The 20,294-nt window shown below is 46.6% G+C and overlaps 1 protein-coding gene across 1 annotated transcript in view; it reads right to left on the bottom strand.

Annotated features, from left to right (window-relative positions):
* Window positions 1–7,943, bottom strand: part of LOC126539906 (alkaline phosphatase-like) — a 91,862-nt gene extending 83,919 nt beyond the window's left edge. Inside the window, exon 1 of the mRNA XM_050186724.3 lies at window positions 7,123–7,943. Coding sequence (XP_050042681.1) covers window positions 7,123–7,237 — 115 coding nt within the window. The 5' untranslated portion in view covers window positions 7,238–7,943. The remainder of the gene's footprint in view (window positions 1–7,122) is intronic.
* Between the last annotated feature and the right edge of the window lie 12,351 nt (window positions 7,944–20,294).

Raw genomic sequence — 20,294 nt, 5'->3', positions numbered from 1 at the left:
AATAAACATCTATTTTACCGCCTAAATTCGTATATCAGAGCATTTTATTATTTTCCCCTTTTCCTATCGTTCTCCGTTTCCAAAAACAAAGAAAGCAAGTCGGACGGTGACTGTAAATGTGTCCCTAGGCCAACAATGGTTGCGTTAATTTGTATAGCAGTGTAACAGCAGTTTGAGGCTTCAATAAGTTGTCATAAGTCTGCCTTGCGTAAGGCCAGCAATAAGTCAAATGAAGAAAGTGCTCGGCATACACAAATAAATACGTGATTTGTGCACCGAGAATTTTCTTTCGCCATTGAGCTTACGATATTGCGAATGTTATCTTCACTTTGTGCGCCATTAAACATCACTTAATCAGATAAACCTTGTAATGCATTGGATAATCACAATCAATGTGATGGTATTTTATCAGGACGAGAAGCTTCCAGAACAGGGCGTAAGGGTAGCGCCCACCGATACGCGTCATCTGCGGCAGTAGACAGTTTTATAACAGCAATTTCAACCAAACGTAAATTCGTTACTGTAAATAAATAGCGTTGTCCTCACGGCGCCTGCTCCGAACTTTGTTGGGTTTATGCCGCTTACCGTTCCTAATGTTTACGGTAGCTAAGAAATAGCCTCGTTGAACGCGATAAAAAGTAATCGGGGGTTCTACGTGCCAAAACCACGATCTTATTATACCAGGCACGCTGTATACAGTTGGGCACTCTGGATCAATTTTGACCATCAGTGGTTCTTTAGCGTGCAACCAATGCACCATACCTGGGCTTTCCTGCATTTCGCCCGCGTCGAAATGCACCCGCAGTGGCGTGGATTTGATCCCTCGACCTTGCGCTGAGTAACGCAACGCCCTAGCCACTAACCAACGCACGGCGGGCCTTGTCAAACATTGCAGCACCCATGGCTTCCGCTTCAAAGTGAATTTTCGTGATGGATACGCTCTCACTGTCGTCGATCTCCATAAACTAACGAAGTAAGCTTTGGCTTCCTGTAAACTCATCTAGAACGCTAGCTATGAGCACATAGCACGCCCAATTTCTCAGATCGGCGATTCCGGCATATACGTATACGCCTAACGAGACGCATCCGCATAGCAACAGAATGGTTGCTAATGGGTTATCTTGGATTGGGTACGTTTGGAACGAGGAAACAGACAGCGCATTACCTTTTAACATCTTCCTTACGTTTGCGTTCCTGTACGGTAAACTAAAGGTCTTGAAGGGACGCACACCGTGAAGTCAAGCAAAGATGCTTGCGTTTAGCGTACCGTGAGGCTAAAATTGCTATTCTAACATTGTCTTCTGTTTCGAGCACCGCGAGCAGCGATCTCAAGCGATTGCAGCTGCAGAAGGCACGGTGACTGACAACGATAAAAAGACGAGGACAGTACAATTAGTGTTCAGATGGAATAAGCTATATCAAACCTGGCTTTCTCAATGGGCGTTCTCCGCACAGTCCAAAGCAGGCCCTCTCAGCGCTTAGACAAGCATGTCGACGAGTGTAGCCCTGGACGCGTGTGTTTGTGATTAGGTTGTGGTTATACGGCTTGAAGTGCAGATCCCAGGAAAGGGCAACTAGGCTTGCTGACAACTTTCTGCGGCAATGAAGGGAAAGCTGCGGGGGGCGGAGCGTCTGCACGCGTGTTACTACGCCAAGTAGTTCCATAGCGTCTGAAGTGCGAACGCGTACACGTTTGATCAGCTGAGTGGTCTGCACACTCACTCGCAAAAGCCGAGTATCCAGCACACACGTCTGCATCGACTGGACCCCTCGCTTCAACTTCATCTTCGATCTGGACCATCCCGACCTGAGACAACGTTTTTTACCGACTGTGGCTTGATGCCGCTTTTATAAAATCGTTTGCTTTACGCATGAAAAGGAAAGAAAGTGCTGCGCGTGACCACTGCGGCAACGAGGAAATTATCGGACAAGTTCTTCGGATGACGTTCATGCTGCGAGCGTGGTTCGTGTCACGTGCTCCATGGACAAAACGGCCGTGCATTTCGGGCACCTCTAGTGCGGCCTACGTTTTACTGTGCCCGAAGCCCGCACGCCGCTACGGCTCGATAGAGGGCAATATTTTTCATAGTAATAAATAGTACTAGTTGCGTGATCGGGTAGCCTTCCGATTATTTGATAAGTGCTTTAATGCGCGAATAATAAGTTGGTAATATGAGCAAAGCCAAGTTAGCGTCGGCAACTATACGCCATCATTTCACTTGCTGAGAAGCAAGGAAGCGAATTACTGATTATGGCGACAAACGCCACCCACGCGCGCTGCACTTCCAGTTGACGGAGGTAAAACAAGTCTCAGCTGCAGCTGCCAGTGTGTGGACATTGAAATAAGGGTCAGCGACAGCTCCTGGAAAAGTTATCAATATTGTGTTGTCTTTCCATTGACTTTCTGTTGCTCCCAATATATGTTCAAATTATATTGAATGTCATGTAATATTTTATAAGGGCAAAACTTTAATTCAATTTTTTTTTCAATGAGTGAACTTTAGGTGCCGCAAACACGTTGCTTCCACAGTTACACCCTGGTTAATCAAACTAACAGCGTTAATTTCCATATAAGCTCACTTATACGTAAATCTGCCAATCCGATATTGAGTGGTTAATCAAATTGAATGTTTCAATTTATCGGGTCCATTTTTCGATCGATGACAAACCTACATTTTAAACATGTGCACCAAACTAGGTTGCCCTTTTCAAATCACACTTGCTAATCGATGATCACGCCGGCCTACCTTCACGCACTTCTCCCGAAAACGAATAGATCTAAACAAGAACGGGGTCGCAATTATTTAGCGACGTCTTTTCCGATGCCATACCTTTTCACGCTTAGTCACTGGTCAGTCGGACGCTCCGCCAGCGCTATCATCTGGATTTGTTGACCGCCAACGCTGGATGATTAGTGCGGCATGGAATCGATCGGAAAGCATCACTAGCAAATAGAAGCGCATGAATGGAAACAGTGTAAGTGTTCGACTCGGGGGGCCTTTTCTGTAGGTGTCAACATAGTGGACATGTCCATTTCGTCTGCTGCTGAAGTGCCGATTCGCTGAAGGTGACTGTGTCCTTGTGACGCGTACCCAAGCGCCGACATTCAGAACACCTACAGCAGACGAAATGGACAGGTCCACTAGGTGGACACTCGCACAATACCACCGCTGTTTTCTTTTTGTGGAAACACTGACGGCACTCCCTGGCGCCGAAACGCTATAGGCCTTCGCAGAAAGAAGAGCGAGCTCTCTTCGTCTATAGAACTCGATCCTAACAAATTCTCTTCTGTGAGTTGATGGAGGAATAAGCTGATTTCTTAATGACTGCTCAGCTGGAAGCAATGCATTTTAGCCTATTACTTGAGTAGGTGCGCACAACTTAGAATTTGACCTAATCAGTTCCCTAGAAAAGGAACTAACAGATGGGCCGCACTAGTCAAGGTCAGTTTGCGAATTATTTGCCTATGGTGTTGTTGGCCGCAATGTATACCCCCTATTTGTTTTAGTAAACAGTTGACAGATGCGCTTAGTATGCGCTGTTCTCCTCTCTGTGGTTCAACTTTGCAGTGCTGCTTGTTGAACACAAGTGTGATATTCTAACTAGCCCTTACGCAAGCCTTAATGTTAGTTTAGTAGAGGGGTTTCTTGGGCCAGTTGGTGCATGATGACAGTGTGATGGTTTCAGCAGGTAGAGACAGAGAGAGACTAAACATCTTTGTTTTGTGAATGCAGCTTCAGACAGACGTCCTCGCTTCATGATGCCTGGAGATGGGGCCGCGTCCTGGGCCCTCGCTATCAGCCGTTGCAGATCCTCGAGGTCGGAGCTCGCCAAGGCTCTGTCCCAAAGTTAGTTCGTGTGATAAGGGTGTAGAGCCTTTAGTGGTACCTGTCTGCAACCCCCTACTATATGCCTAGTGGACCCGGCAGACGGGAACACATAGAAAACAAATGCACAGGACACAGTACAACGCTGAACTTACAACTGAAGCTTATCGCTAACAAATTCTGTTGATCGCCTCCACGCATGCGTAAAGACCACGCCGTAAAAAACCAAGCCAACAACCTAGTCATAATCCCTCCTCCCCCTCCCCCTAAGGCCATCAGCACGTACTTACTTTTGTATCTTTTGAGAAAGGTATAAAATTCAATTCAATCATTCAAAAATTCAATTCAATTAAAAGTTACGAAATTAAAATACGAAATTGAGCGCCGAACTTTCTGACGTAGAAACCTTCGCATATATGTCTTTCCACGAGGGCTTATGCCACAGGTTTTTGCTTGTTTTCTTTCTGCTTGGTATTTATGCATACGTGGCGGCAATCTTCAGAATTTGTTCGCAATAAATTTGAGTACTAAACCCAGCGTTGTCCTCCGCGTTTATTTCTTTCTTTTTTATTCTTTAGGTGCACGTGCCTTTACCTGCTGGAAGCATTACTGTCAGCCTGTTAAGTTCCGCCTCATCGGTTCAAGCTAGTTTAAGTGGAACGCTTGTGCGCACATTTCAGCTGCGCTCGGTCATTACAGATGGGCATGCTATTGCAAAGGCAAAGTAACGAATGTAGGGCAACATTCGGCGAGTAGCCACAATCGGGCCAATGACTTCTGCGCAGAGGTGCTTCAATGGAAGAATAAAAAAATGCTGGCGATGCTTGTAATCCGCGCTTCAGTGCAAGCGCTGAAGCACCCAGTCATTTTCTTTGTTCCGTCCGTGTTCAAATGTCGCTAAGAAAACTCAGGTTCCCCGGCTATCAAATCCCATTACCTCGTCAGCCACGACTCGCTGCCAGAGCATACGAAACGTCACTGTTCTTTTGTTCATTAAGATTCATTATATTCACTGGCAAGGAACACGTAGAGAAGCGCTCGGTTTGAAGAACGAAAAGAGGAGGAACACGGGACAGAGCCCCGTCTCTCTATAAGGTGATCGATCTATAGGTTCCCAGCATGTATAATGAAGTTTCACTCCTATCCATTTATTGGCAGCGTTTCCCGTTCCAAACAAAGCAAAACCGAAGCAGAAAGCTCTGGATTAATTTTTACCACTTCAGTTATTTTTTTTAACGCCGACCAAGACCTCAGAAACAACAAACATTGCACTCCATTTCCACTGGTGTGCAGCAGAAAATCGAACCCACGACCAAGCGCTTAGCAATAAAACACGGCACTTCTTTAAGTGAAGAAGCCTGCGCGAACTCAAGGAAACGGCGAGAAAAGGACGGGATTCGCTTATCAATCAACGACGAAACATCCTCCCCATGCACTGCCGAAAATGTGGCTGCTACATCGTCTCAACAAAATATGAACACGAGGGCGTTACAAGAGGCACATTGAAAGAAAATTATTAGAAGCTTGTTTGCTGTTTACGCATGTCCAGAAATCGGTATTCATTGGTATGACTCAGTGAAACGTTATATCAATATTTATTTATTTCTTTGTTTATTGGTATCTACGTGCTCATTTAGTTTAGGTCTCCTTATCATGGCACTCGTGTTCACGGCTATCTGTGAGCCCACTTACTGTATCTTTGCACTTCGATTTTCATTCTTCTCTTATCGCCCAGCCAAAACCAGCGATAACGGTGGTGTGGAGTCATCTCCGAGGATTCAACGAAGGACGAAAAAAGAAAACGGGAAATGAAACGTTAGATTGCACGGCGTCAGCTTACGGCACACGCGATTTTCTAGTACCGTGTGTTATAATTTGGAACAAAGGCCATCTCTGACTATGAGGAACGCTGTAGTGAGGGGCTCTGGGTTAATTTTAACCGCCTGGCTTTCTTCAACGTGCACCTACACTTAAGCACACGCGCGTTTGTGCATTTCGTCCCCATGAAAGTGCGGCCGTCGCGGCCGGGACCGAAGCCGCGACCTCGAGCTTAGCAGCACGACTCCGCAGGTACTAAGCCACCGCGGCGGGTCACGCTCCCTTCTCTTCGCCCATGTTGGTTTCGCTGACTAGAAAATTGTCAGAACGCGGACTAGCTGCAGTCGGCCTCATGTGTAGCACACTACATAAACCGCCGTCTCACAGAGGACAATGTTGGCCACACATTCTAAGGGAACAGATGGCCCAGCTGTCTCAGTAAGGCCCCCTGATTAACATGACACTGTGAGCGAGTGCGTACGCATTTTTTTTCTTGGTCGCAAGCACTCCATTTTCCCATTTTCCTGTGAACGCTCCGAGAGCGTGGTAGTCCCCCCGTGCTATGATAGAAGGTGAAAGCCGGCCCACCGGAAATAGTAGCGCGCGTAGAAATGCCAGTGGAAATGTGACCGAGAGTACTGACATTAAATAGACGACGCCATCTCGCGTGAATATGTCTCAGTATTTGGTCGTAGCATGCACATTCATGCGTTTCTGAAGATCGGCGGTCCTTTAGAAATTCCCTACTATGTCACGGAACAACGCATTCAGCATGGTTTCGGGGTGGTTATCAGTGCCACTATGTGTTATGTGTGGTGAGAGCCAACCGGTACTTCAATCGCCGCTTCCTCAAGAACCAGTCCGGAACACTGAGCACCGTCTGCGACGGCCTGTGTTCGCATACGCCACAGGCCCAGCGTTTCCACGACAGCGTCTCAAAACGCTCTAACTGTCCCAAGAACGCGAAAACACTCCCGCTTACCTCCGGGACCGCCGCACCAACGTGTGGTTTTAACGCTAAGTCGGACTGCACTATTTTTGGGAGCGGGGCACGCATACAGTCACAAAAATTCGCGCTTAGTTGTCAAATAATGCTGAACGCATTAAAATATTGCATCCAGTGCCCCAGAGCTGTAGCATTATGGCAAGCGCTTTCATTCGCGTAGTTTTGTTCTGCCGCTCGAAGGGTGGCCCTAGCTGTAGTAAGGAAGTGGGCAACTCTCACTTCAAAGTGCTGCGTGCCACTTGTGCTAACCTTCAAGTAAATTCGCGGCCGTCGTAGGACTCTTCTCCAGATTCTTGAATATACCGGTCTCGTGGGTACGAGCGTACGTTTAGATGCATTTTTCATGAGCGTATTTGCACTCTGGCAAGCACTTACGACTACATTTGGCAACGAGGTGATACCGAGTGCACGTTTTCAGCATGCCTGGAAGTGACACTACGTGTGACGTGGAATAAAAAACGAGCCGCTCACCTTCCCTCTCTTCATGTGGAACCGGGAACACCGACACTGGCACTGTCGCCGCTGCCAGGGCGATTGTGACGACCAGCAGCGTCGTAGCACGACAGAATCCCACGTGCGGGATCATTTTGCGGTCGGGGAGCGGAGTATGTTCCGTGCAACAGGGTCGATGTACGTAGCAGGTGGTGCGCTCCGGCGGTAAAACAGAAGAAATTTAACGAGGGCGAGGCAACAACCAGCTGTGATGCAGAGGTGTTTCTTCGTGAAAACAGCTCACGCAGCTTGACGAGTCGATGAATCGAGAGAAGGAAAATCAAATCGCCCGCATCCAAAGCGAGGGAATTTTGCCGCGTTGGCGTTGTTTTGTGTCAGAACACCGCGTATCATTTGACTAGTACGGTGGTCTTGAGGTCTGCGTTTCACGCCACAAAACTAAAAAAAAAACTTGCCGACAGAATTCAGCCGCAATAACCGCCGACTTTCCGCGTCCGTTTCGCAGACGCACGTATCCAAGAGAGCCGGTGCTTCTCTTAGCACAGTCATCGCTGCTCGAGAACGCTGGGCGAAGTGAGTAGCGGATCCATTGTGTTGCGCACGGTTTCGGGCCACGAAGGTCTCGCGGCGGCAAGCTGCGAGGCGGTGGGCGTGGAAGTGACCAACCTTCGGAAGCGAGCGCCGTAGACGCCCACTGCGTAGCGTGTCCAGCGGCGGCGCACGTTCCTTTCTCGTTCGGGTCGCGCGCGCGTCAACGGCGCTCGCTGTCGTTTCCGTGAAGAGAGGGGCCAGCGGCGACCCACTCCGCGCACGTGACGCCCGGCCGGCTCTGGCGGCGCGCCCGTCGACGACGCTGGGAGCGGCAGCGCCGTCTTCGTGCCTGGCCGGGATGATAAGGCCCGCGTGGCGGCGAGTGAACGACGCCGGCTACCGCAAAGGTCCGGAGGTTTACGGAAGGATGGGTCTCGGCAAAGAGCGCGGGGTCGAAAAAGTTATTCGCCTTGCAATGCCTCTGTGTTTTGTAGGTTCAAGGCCGTTAAATGACGCGTTCTATTACTGAAAACAATTTTTGAAATTTTTGCCCATTAGGGGTGTACCCTCGCCTCCCAAAATAATCGTCGTATTTCGGGCTTGCGTTTGCTCTCTTAAGAACTCTGCGCTCTCTACTTTCCTATGCTATGTAACGCTGGTAACGCTGATGTTTGTAACCTGGAAGTAGCGTGTACGAATCGTGGAAGAAAGGATAGATGACGATTATTGTTTTATTCAAGATAAGCTCCTCAGTGCGTAAAATTTTTTAGAGTGCATACTGAAAGGTGTATACTCTCAACGATAACATAATTTTGAGGTGGCAAACGACTTTGTTTTTTTTTTCTTTTTTCAGTGCTCCGAAAATCAGTTTCTTTTCTGCACAAGAACAAGAGCTTTTGCCTGAATCTTCTAAGAATGCGGCAGCGCTTGTGAGTGACACAAGGAAATGGGAAAAGCGCTCTCTGAATGAGGCCGGCGGTTGGGTATCGCAGTCGGCGGCTGCCAAGTCTGTGTGGGGCGCCGACAACTATGCAGGGGCGTTTCCACTGTCGTATTGAAGACTGCTGGAACGCGACACGAGCACCAGGAAAGCGCCTTGTCGGGGGCCGCGGACTCGCTGGGAGCATCCCTTTTTCACTGGGAGGTTCTGTCGCGGCTATCCGAGGAGCCGCGTAAGAGAGGTGCGCTGCATAGTTTTAACCTGGAAATACTGGGACGATATGCAAATTGTCATATGCAAGGTGTTTCGGTTCAGATTATCCAAGGTTTAAAAAAGGATTTGGTAGTACGCTTGCGACATTGAGTGGCCCCCAAGATGCTTTTAGTCGCGTTCTTTTTTTTTTTATTAAATGTTTATGTATAGGAGAGGTTGGCATTAGGAGTGGTGCCCGATACTCCTTCTATCCTAGGCAGACAGTACATATCAAAAATAGACCGGTTCAAATAAACCAACGATTGAAAAATGCGGACACAGTAAGTAAAAAAGATAAAGCTACTAAAATAAACACGCAAACGAGATAAAATATCGAAATTAAACGCAAATAGACGTCCGAAGGAGTTAACGCCGAGTTCTGATTAAGTTGAAGTTAGCACGTTGCACGCCATTCTCTTGCAGCGCACCCGAACACTTTTAAGCCTCGTTTGGGACTCCATGTGCACGCGTGTCATCAGGCATACAATGTTGGAAGAAAGTAAGAAAAAATACACGCACACACACTCATGGTCGCGCACAGACATGTGCGGTGACGATCAGACAGAGAAGTGAATACCACATATTCTGTGAAAAGAAAAATGCAATATAATGCAGTAGCGGAGTAGTACTTGGGGTTTCTCAGCCCCTTGGATGTCTTGGTTCACGCTGTACTATAACGTGACTTTTTGATTATTCTACTTTGATGCTGAGCGTTACGAGCGTAGCGTTACAGGGATAGCGAATGCCTCGTTCATAACTGCTTACAGGAAAAAAATAGTGCCAGAGACAGTTGTTCGCACTGATCTGCTGTAGGACCGCCTTGTACAGCAAAATTGAGTGCAACTACCGCACCCTTGTGGCTAAAAGCGACACGTCACGAAGAATTCGCCTACGATCCTGTAGTAATGAGCTACATCGTGTCATCGTGTACGTCATAAATAGAGAACGCAAGTTATTGGCGCTGCTCTTGAAGCAGGCTCCTGCTGTCGCCAGCACGCACATTTCACGGGTGGGACATGCGCACCGATCCAGATATGAATACGTTTGTCTCGCGAAATCAGGGGGCAACCTTTGCCAAATACACACGTCGTGTATTGTCCTAAACACTGTTACGATGCAGTGACGGTGTAGCAAGGGTTAGTGAGCTTCAAACTGTGAGTCACGAATGTAAGCCTTTATTGGAGGAAGTGGTGCTCAGAAAAATAACACTCAGATCACGACGACAGCCGCTAGCAGAAACATGGGTCGTCAAAATTTGACTCATGGGCCAAGTGCGGGGGAAATTTGTCTATCGTACATTGCAGCGTAATCGCTGGTGTACGAGTACACTTGAACGCACTCCACTATTCGCGTCCCGCAAGCAATCTGATTAGAAATGTTGCTTTCTTGATAGAATCGGGCACAACATTGAAGACAGTTGCAACACATTAAGGCGTGTCTTGCGCCTAGCGAAAACAGTGAAAGAGTGGTTAGCCGCTGAAGAAGGTCATCGGGAAAATGTAAAAAAAAAGTATGGGGTTTTACGTGCCAAAACCGCTTTCTGATTATGAGGCACGCCGTAGTGGAGGGCTCCGGAAATTTCGACCACCTGGGGTTCTTTAACGTGTACCTAAAGCTAAGTACACGGGTGTTTTCGCATTTCGCCCCCATCGAAATTCGGCCGCCGTGGCCGGGATTCGATCCCGCGACCTCGTGCTCAGCAGCCCAACACCATAGCATCGGGAAAAGGTAAACAATGTACGCGTGACCATATATAGTTATGTAAGTACGTCACGTGCTATGCCAATATAAGACATCAGAAAGTTGTAGGCTACGCATCAAAGCCGCCTTCGGATTTTCACCGCATATCTCAAACTAATGTAATGTTCCTATTCTTCCGGTACAAAGTCGTGTTTAGCGATTATCTTGAGTTCTTCGAGAAGGGATTTTAGACAGACCAAATTGTTATATCATGGTCAGCCAACTAAAAAAATAAATTTGGTAATGAAAAGTAGTTATGAGATTGATTTGCAAGACAGTAGTGCAAATAAAGCCTGCTTGACGACTGCGAAAAGGTTGTAGCTATAATGCTTGGATACAACCGCTTGTCGATTAAATTTCGAGGTTTTCTCATCGACAATACATTCATTATGTATCTTCCAGTAAACAACATTGCGAACATTGCGAGCAAAATGTGTATATCTGACTTCTTTTTTACGTGACTTATAGTTGAAGCGCCATTTTGCGATTAAGCCACAAGATTGCACTTCGTTTCTAAATGTTGCGTCGACTATAGCTTAACTAATCCGGGAGAGACGCCGTGCTGCATAGTCACGAAATTATGCTTGGGCTCCTTGGCTATAATATATACGATTACGATGTTCGCTGTATTCAAATGTATACTCAAATATAAGAAAAAAAAATTAATCCATCCTAATGTTGCACGAAACTGCAAAGGAAAGCCATAAGGGTTTCTCAGAAAGAAAGCTTTGCAGTTGAGGAAAAATTTGTGCTGGTTCGGAATTTTTCCGCAATTGCGAATATTTCTTTCCGCGAAACCGGTTTCCTTCGTGGCTACGTGCTACGTACGGGTGGATGACAATCGTTTCCTTCATGAACCTTCCTCCACTTTATGCGATTCGGTAGAACTGATTTGCAAAATAAATAATTACCACTCGAAAAAAATCGGATAGGAAAGCTAACGATAAGCAGTGCGCACATACATTTGAGCCAGAGCCTGCAAATGAAAATGTACTGATTTCGCGTGTGACCTTGAAGAAAATAAAATTATCACACGAGTCTAATTTAGGTCGTAGTTCACACTCTGGCCTGGGTGCGTTAATGGCTCCTTACCATGGGCGATAAGTGCGTCTGCCTTGACAACGCGTCAGTTAGCCTGGCTAGACGCTAAGCGCGGAGTGTACTGGAAATTTCTGCGGCGGCATTTCCTCTATAATAGAAAGCCCGCGGTGTGGTGCAAGAGCTATTCCAACCGATAATTGCCACTAATTATTTCTGCTGCAATCTCTAACGCTCAAGGTTACATTTGTCGCTGCGCATATTGACTAGAAAGGAATATTATGAACCGCGTTGTGAAAGGAGACGATGGCTAAACTGGAGAGAAAGTAATGATGATACATCTCTGTACGGAAAAGAAGCAAGTTCCACCGAAATGTGTTAGGATGGGAGGACACCATCGGCTGTTATGTGAAAGCCAATAAACGCAGCAAGGCATACATACGAAGCGGGGCAAAGTTGGAAGTTCCAGGGAAACCAAGATTCAACGTAAATATATCACAGGATAGAGCTATACAGTATAGGCTACGGATAAAACATAAAAGGTCGACACAGCCACGTTTCTACACGTAAGAACGCTTCCAGCATTTACGATTCCCAAGATCGTTGGTAAAAATACTGAAGTTTCACTCCAGCCGCATACGTAATTATGATTATTCTAGTTTCAACTGTTATGTTGCTCCATTTATTTTTCTTTGAATAATATAAAGTTAGCCGAGGGGTACGCACCCTTATTGGCAGCGGCTACTCATTCTCTCAGGGCAAGCAAAACGAGAAGAACAGAAAAGTGCCGTGCTCTGATGATAATCAAACAGCAGGAATATATGCAAAATCCTAATCCACAGAAGACAGCAAACGGATGCGTCAAAGCACAAACAGTTCCGTGAACTAGTACAAGTGTAAAAAAGAGTATGAAGACACGCACACGAGTTCAGTTCATATCTAAGCAGGACACATAACATACAGCAACGCCAGATGTTATCCCTACTCATACAGCATGCTATACGACCTGTGGTATTCAAAGCAAGTGTAACAGAGGATATCCGACGAGACATTTAGGGACCATAACATATTTGTTTTGTCTTCAAAATCATTTCTAGAAGCCACGCGTTCTCTCTTCTGTAGCGCTATTGTTGGCCATGGGCCAAGGATGTTTTCCAGACCTCAAAGTCTACGATCTAACAAAGTTAAATCGGCCTTTAGTCTTTGCCCAGCGGTATCGTGTCGCAGGCACTCAAGGAAGAAGTGATGTTAGTCTTTTTCAGCGCGGTGATAATGACACTGCGGACAAGCAATGCGTTTACTCCTGTGTCAAAAGTGATCCGATAATGCTGTGGCAAGCCGCAGACGGTGCAATTAGTTAGCTGTTTAATCCGGCTTTAATGGCGCAAAAGCGACTAAGGCTACGCTGCGACAGCCACGAGATATTAAGAAATCAAATGTTAAGGCAGCGAAAGCTGTGTTACTTTGTAGACTGTCTAAAAACCGGTATCATCTAAAAAGTTCAACAAGTCAGTGAAAGTCAGTAGCGGATCATCTCCGAATATTGAGGCGGGGTGTAAATGTATGTGTACGTTATAGAGAATCTATAAAAGTTTCGCTCTCTGTGTTTCAATATGGGGACATGTCCTAATAATGTGCAATACTATAAGCGATTCATAGCACTTCTCGCAAGCTGGTGGGTTTTCTTTTCCAAGTAGAAAAATGTGTGTCAGGTGTGAATGCCCAATTCGAAGTCGACATAGGATCACTTCAGGCTTATGACTGCACGACTTCCACTCGCCCAGCAGGCGTTTCGTTGCGTATAACTTGTTATTCATGCAAGAATCTCATTCTAGTTGCCACTTCAATGCCAGGGCCTTACGAATCGCTCGGATACTGTCCTTGTTTGGAATTATTGTGCGCGCTATGCTTTTGTGCACTGCCATGGATGCGCATCTATCTGCTGCCCTGGTATGCCAACATGCCTTGAGACCCAACAGGCCTTGGGACCTAACAGAATCGTATGGTTCTTCCGTGTTTGTCATCAGCCAGCGTCTTTAGGATATTGCCAAGCAGGGATTCACACGCGGCGTTTAGGTTTAGAGCTTTGAGTGCACTTAACGAAACGGTATAAATGATACCATTCTTCTGCTTGTCGGTATGAATTTTTTTTACTGTCGCCCATATCATATAAACGTCGGCGATAAAGACTGAAGCAAAATGACTGATACGAATGCTATTTTCCCCATTTTTTGTTACGGTTCCGACACCCACGTATTCCTGTGTTTTAGAACCATCTGTGTAAAATTCTTCGTAATTTACATATTTGTCCTGAATAGCACGGAACTCTTGCATTATGTGTTCTTGTTGGGTGTCTTTTTTCTCTGTGCGTGTTAGTTTCCAATCACATAGGTGTGTAAAATGGCACCATGGGGCCAGTCTTTGTGGCCTCTCAGCAACCTGCAGGACTTCATGGGGAAAATCTTAAGTTTTACCGTGTTCCTCGTGTCGTAACAGAGGTGCCCGACTCGGGCGCCTTATCGTTCGGGTGTGTAGTTACGCGAACGATAAGGCGAAAATGACAAAATGTAGATCATGTGCTGGCTTCTGCACAATGTTAGTGGGTGAATTAACGGTGCTGATAGGTGAAGTGAAAGCGTTGAGCTGTTTAGTGATTTGCTAGAAACAATAGTAGTCAATGACAATGAGACATTGCACATACAGCAGAGGGCTTTGTAATATTCTGCCTACACTAAGGCGTCTTTTCGCGCATAGCAACATGGCTTTGGTCACGCTTCGGCTCTGCTCCGCCTTCTTCACTACAAAATTCCTTCTTAAACCACCTTAGCATTTCTGAACCTTGTGTAGCTGGTGGTGATGCCTCAGTTAGGGATTGTTTAGAACTGGGAACTGGAAAGCGTGTGTAACTTCCCCAGGCCGTCTTCCCTTCTTTCTACTGAGCCGCCGGCCTCCAGAATCCCAGGCTAAAAAATTAAAACGGGGCCTTACGCGCTAAAACCACCGTCTAATTATGAGGCACGCCGTAGTGGGGGACTCCGGAAATTTCGACCACCTGAGGTTTTTTAACGTGCAACTAAATCTAAGTAGAAGGGTGTTTTCGCATTTCGCCCTCATCGAAATGCGGCCGGTGTGGCCGGGATTCGATCCCGCGACCTCGTGCTTAGCAGCCCAACACCATAGCCCCTAAGCAACCACGGCGGGTTTCAAATCCCAGGCTATATCGTATCGTTTTAGAGGAAATCGTTATCGAGACGTTTCGGAAAACGTAACCCAAGGCTTAATTTCATGTAAAAGCATGGAGTATAACATGAGTTTCGCTTCCCAAAAAGCGCTGCGAGACAATGGAACCTTCTGGGCGAAGCGTTTTTGTCCAAGGGGACCAACACACTGACCTGCCATTCAGCGGCCAAGAATGGCATTGATGTAGCGTGTGCGCCTGTTGTTCCATAGCCGACACAATGACATTGATGTCACCCACACAAACACCACTGATGGTTAGTTGTCTCGATGCTCCAAATAACAGCTCGTTATCATGCCTGATGCTGTGCTGCAGCATTTATGAACGCACACTGCTTGTACTCGTTAGCTGCACTTTAGCGCACCGCTGACACAAGAATATGCGATGACGAAAGCCATAATGCTCCTCTATCAAAACAAACCGTTTTATTTCCCAGAAACAAAATATTCTGGTCAGGTTCATTGGCTAAAAGCTGTTATGGACAGCTTGACTAGGCCAGTGAACCCTTCAGAAGGCAGTTGGGACTACAAGAACAACAATAAACAAATAAAAAGTATAATACATAATAAAGTAAATATAAAGCAATGAAATGTTTTTTTACCATTTTCTAATAGCATTACAGAGTCCAAGTTCCCTATATTTTTCCGTTCCTGTTATCTTTTGGTAAGACGGTTCGATCAAAAAGCAGTACTACAAGAAAGCATAATCTGCATGGCTCTTACATTTATTGAACGTAGCATGGGGTCAAATGGAATATTGTTTAATTTTACGTATGTTTGTCTAAAATTTACGCAATAATAGTGCAGGCTAACCCTGTCAAAAGAAGACAACACTTATGGCGCAAACTGTGCGACATCATTTCGTCGAAGTGCAGTTAGTCAATATCCCATAGAAATAACGTATTTGCAAGAACGTATTCGGCTTACAATGTTCGAAGGCTGTGAGGGCTCAGGCTCGTTCCGCGCTTTCTTTATTGAGGAGATGAGGCAGAGTAAAAACAGCGACGCATGGCGTCGTAAATCACGGGTAATTGACGCAAATGTCTACCCATATAGGTGGGTGAAGTTTCTAAGTTTCCCTGGCGCTTGGTGGATCCGTTAGGAATATCGAGCTTTTCAGACCAAATTAGATGTAAAGTTGGGCATAATTGGAAAAAGAGGATGAGAATATTTAGGGTGATTAGGGAATTATTTTTGTATTGCAGAACCACGCGCTGAGCGAGATGGTTCTTGGTAACGTTAGTTACCGCGAGAAGTTCCTGAGAAGGAGCGACATGAGGTGAAACTACGAGAGGAGCTTTCAAAGTTCGAATCTCTCAGTCCGGTTCATATTAGTCTTGCTGCTGTGTGAACACAATCATCCTTGAAAAATTTCATTAACAAAAGTCACCTACACAATTGAAGTATGGTGAAAGCTAAGTCAATGCGTCAAATGTAAAAAGAAATTTGCCAAAATGTCACAACAGATTCTTGAATAGCGATAAAGCTGATGATCGACGATTTGTCATTTTGTTAATGGTCTCCTCATTCATTCAACAGCAAGAATTATAATGAGGAGCCTCGAAAAAAAAGTGACCTAGCATAAAAAAAGAAAAGAACAAGCTCTACACCCTTAAGCACGTGTAAAAGAGATAAGCGAAGCAGTCGCGGCAGGTTTCACGTTGGCTCGGTGAGTATATTCCGAAAGATAAGCCATAATATCGGGTTGCAATTGCCTTGCGAGGAACGAACGCCCTAGCTGCGAGCAGTGTGTCTCGAGTATCCGTCGGCAATCTCACGTTCTACTGCGTCAGCGGGTAGATGAACGGGACCGGCGGGAGCAGGTACTTCTCCCAAGGTCATCAGTGGAAGCGACGTTGCAGCTAGAAAGTGTGAAGCACGTTTATAGACAACGTCTACATAACTCACTCCTAGCGATAAGACAAATACGTTGTTGGGGTATCAAATAACTCGAGTACAAACCATTCAGTAAACAGTTTTTTTTTGCGTGAGCAAAAGCAATGCAGTACAATAATACATCCAGCTTTTAAACAGAGCAGAGAGCAGCATTCGTTTTGAACAAATGTACCACGCAGCACACATTTTCACGTCGATGCAGCCGCACCTGAAGAACGTAAGAAAATAGCAAAACCTAAACAGAAACACCACTTTAGTTCTAGTGATGGTTCGTTGTAGGATCGCGCAGGACAATGTGACCACCATCGCAAACTAAAAACACCTGCTTGCCTGTCAGGTTGTCGACCCCAGAGGTCAGCACCCGGTTTGGAAGGCGGCGACGTACCTGGGCAGAAAGCCCTTACGGGCGCTGGGCACCACGGACTCATAGTGCTCATTCAACGTGGTCCCATGCGTCGGCTGCGTCAAGTTCTGCATAATCATTAAACACCAATGTCGAGTAACAAATTGTCACAAGGAACGATAGGCGGGTTTGTCTTGGCTTTAGTAAAACGCTGAGGGAAATGATGCAAAACGTTTTGCGCACAGGGTGCAGTGCTAAATAGCCTACGTGTTATTCGAATGGGAACTATATTTACCGAAGGTCATAGGAAAATAACATGTCACAATATGGTTCTGAATGTGCACGGCAGGTGCCAAAAAAAATCGGCGTCATGCGTCATGATATGGTAGATAGGTGAGTAAAGCGTAGAAAGCAGTCATCTGTAGCTGCCTCGGGGAGTCGGAAGCTCCTGCCAGAGAAACGAACCTCTGTGGCGAACAGGTCCTCGAGGGGACCTGCTCGCCATCCTGCTTCCGTCCTGCGCTTGGGGACAAGGCATACTTTGGGGAATCGTGCAGCATCTGCTCACTGAGAACTTTCAGCATAACCTTTGAAACTTCCTTAAACTGTATCATGCGCACAGCTAGCTGACGACCAGGGCGTATGTAGACTGTCCAGGTGCCTTCGCTATACAGAGGAAGCAACGGCTTCAGTAATGGTTATTTCTGTTAGCAATAGCGACGCCACGCTGGGCTAATTTTGTGTGCGGCAAGCAGCCAGACCATGCAGACGTAAATCAACGTATGCTTTGAAATAGCATGCACATTACGATGCCAACCTTCCCAGAAGCAAGAAATCGAGTGTCAATTTCATATTCGTTTTCTGTGCACGCCAGACGCGCAAGAAATTAAAAATCTGTAAAACTGTAGTAAAAGAAAGAGCGATACTGATAAGAATAAATTGAGGTAGCTGTTTCATTTGTTTTCTTTTTTATATCTGTTAATTCTACCTTCGCAATTTTTTGTCAGCTTTGCTATCGATGATCTATTGCTAAAAAGTGTCCGACCTGAAATTTTAGGTTCGTAAATTTTAGAGACATTCGTTTTTTTTTTCTTTGTGAGGGCGGATGGCAAAGAGGACGAATAACCAGCATTTTTTATAGGATGGAAAAATGTTTAAAAATTTTCATTCAGCGGTATTACGTATCCAAATACCGATATGATTACGAGTTACGCTGTAGTAAGGAACTCGGGATTAATTTACACCCCCTGGAGTTCTTTAAAGGGCACGTAAATTTAGGAACACGGGGGTTGTTGCATTTAGCGCCCAACTAAATGCGACTACCGCAGCCGGGATCGACCCCGCCACCAGGAGCCCAGCAGGGCAAGGCCGCTTGCACTGGGCTACTGCGGAGCGCAAAGAGTGCTTGCGAGGGGGCTTTTGCTGGACTTAGGTGCCGGCTTCGCGTGGGTAAGGAAGCGGGCAGAAGGCGGTGCACGGGGTTGAAATCATAAAAATTATTGTGTCTTCAATTTGCAAGTCCGCTGGCGGCCGCGCACTGCTCACTGACAGGAATTTACAACACGGTGACGCAGCAGTCTAGCCGATAATTTGTTTCGGTGGAAAGGCAAGTGTTCTCGTTTCCTAATGCCAGATATCACTTCGGATGGAGGCCCACGCTCACATTTGTGCACACAGGTGTCACACGTGACACAATTCACAGCGAAATCAGTCCAAGAGCGAAGCACTACGTACCAAGTGCTATAAGGGCTCGCAGAGACACGGAGGAATTCCCGGCCTAATTGGGTCACAGCTGTCTGACTGTTCACGGAAATCAAATCGCGCAATCATACTGCGTCCGTGGGACTGCTAACGCCGCGATCGGCAATCAGACCCTCCTGCCTGCGTCACTGCCGCTATAGGTTTGTTAAACGTTGCTGCCTTCTGAATGCATTAAAAAGAAGTTCACCGACGATTGCGACACTCCCTAATGCGAAATTCGAGCGCAGCTGTATGCGTGTTATCATTTCGCGATGAATTGGCTGGTGCGGACAATCTATCTCGTGCGGCACGTTGCAAACTGAGCGAAGTGTGGCACGGCTGCCTCGCTGATAAGGAGATCGGGAGAGGAAGAGCGTGGGTGATGCGAAGGCGCTATTCACAGCAGCCGCCACAGACAACCTCCGCTCATGGAGCGCTTTGTTTCCATACCGACGACGCGCACTACTCGGGCGCCATCTCGTAGCCATCGCCGCCGCAAAGCCCCTCGTGCGCGGCACTACGCTTCTCACGATTTCGCCATACGTTCCTCTTCCGCTTTCCACGTCGTGGTCTCTTCACTCTCGCCGCTTTTTTCATCCCCCGCTGCGTTCTGCGTTCGCTCTTATCTTTCGCTCTGCTCGTTCGCTCGGTTACAAGCTAGGACGCCGACGCTCGCCGCCTGGAGTGGGTGCCTAAGAGCTGCGCTCTGAAAGCGCGGTTCAAGTTGTATATAACAGAAACAGTGAACAACTCTCTATATTTGACTAATTAGCTTTCCGTCGTAGGACCCTCTCGGCGGTGATTCGAAACCGTAGCGTAAGCGTCATCCTAGCCGGCGGATGGGTCCCGCGGATGGCTACGCAGCATGTGTGGAAGTTTTATGTGTGCGCTCCCCGTCACAAAACTATTCCACCCGAGGATTCTTGTGGTGTGAACCGATATGCCGCTTTCCTGGATGCATAAACAGTGGTAAAGATTGCGGCACCATTTCAATGGGAGAATCAATGGGAGATAGCCGTCACCAAATCAAAATATACAAGAGTTCTGGGCGTTTCTTGAAGTCACATCTCCCTCCACACTGCAGCACTTACAATCGGCACTCAAAGCAGTCCCTATCATTGAGTGCTAGCTCCTGCATTCATTGCGTAAAAGTGCAATTGTAAAATGGATAACAAAATTGTATTGCGATTTAACCCGTCCAATGAAAGGCTGACGAAAATAGAGTAGCGAGTGAGCTGTATTCTGGCTTCTCACAGAGTGTGCTGACCTCCGTATTTCAGAAAATGTCTTTGTCAGGCTTTTTTGCAGATGACTGCATTCTTTTAAGAGCATAAACGAACGTAATGATCATCACCTCTTACAAAACTCGCTATTAGCCGTTCATCAATGGTGCCTTAAATGGAATATGCAGCTTAACCTAGATAAAGCTGTCATCTTGCGAATTTCGCGCGAAAAGCAGGTTTCTCCTTTCTC

This window comes from Dermacentor andersoni, chromosome 2 (assembly GCF_023375885.2).
Source record: "Dermacentor andersoni chromosome 2, qqDerAnde1_hic_scaffold, whole genome shotgun sequence".
NCBI lineage: Eukaryota > Metazoa > Arthropoda > Arachnida > Ixodida > Ixodidae > Dermacentor > Dermacentor andersoni.
This window is presented reverse-complemented; position numbering and strand designations above follow the sequence as displayed.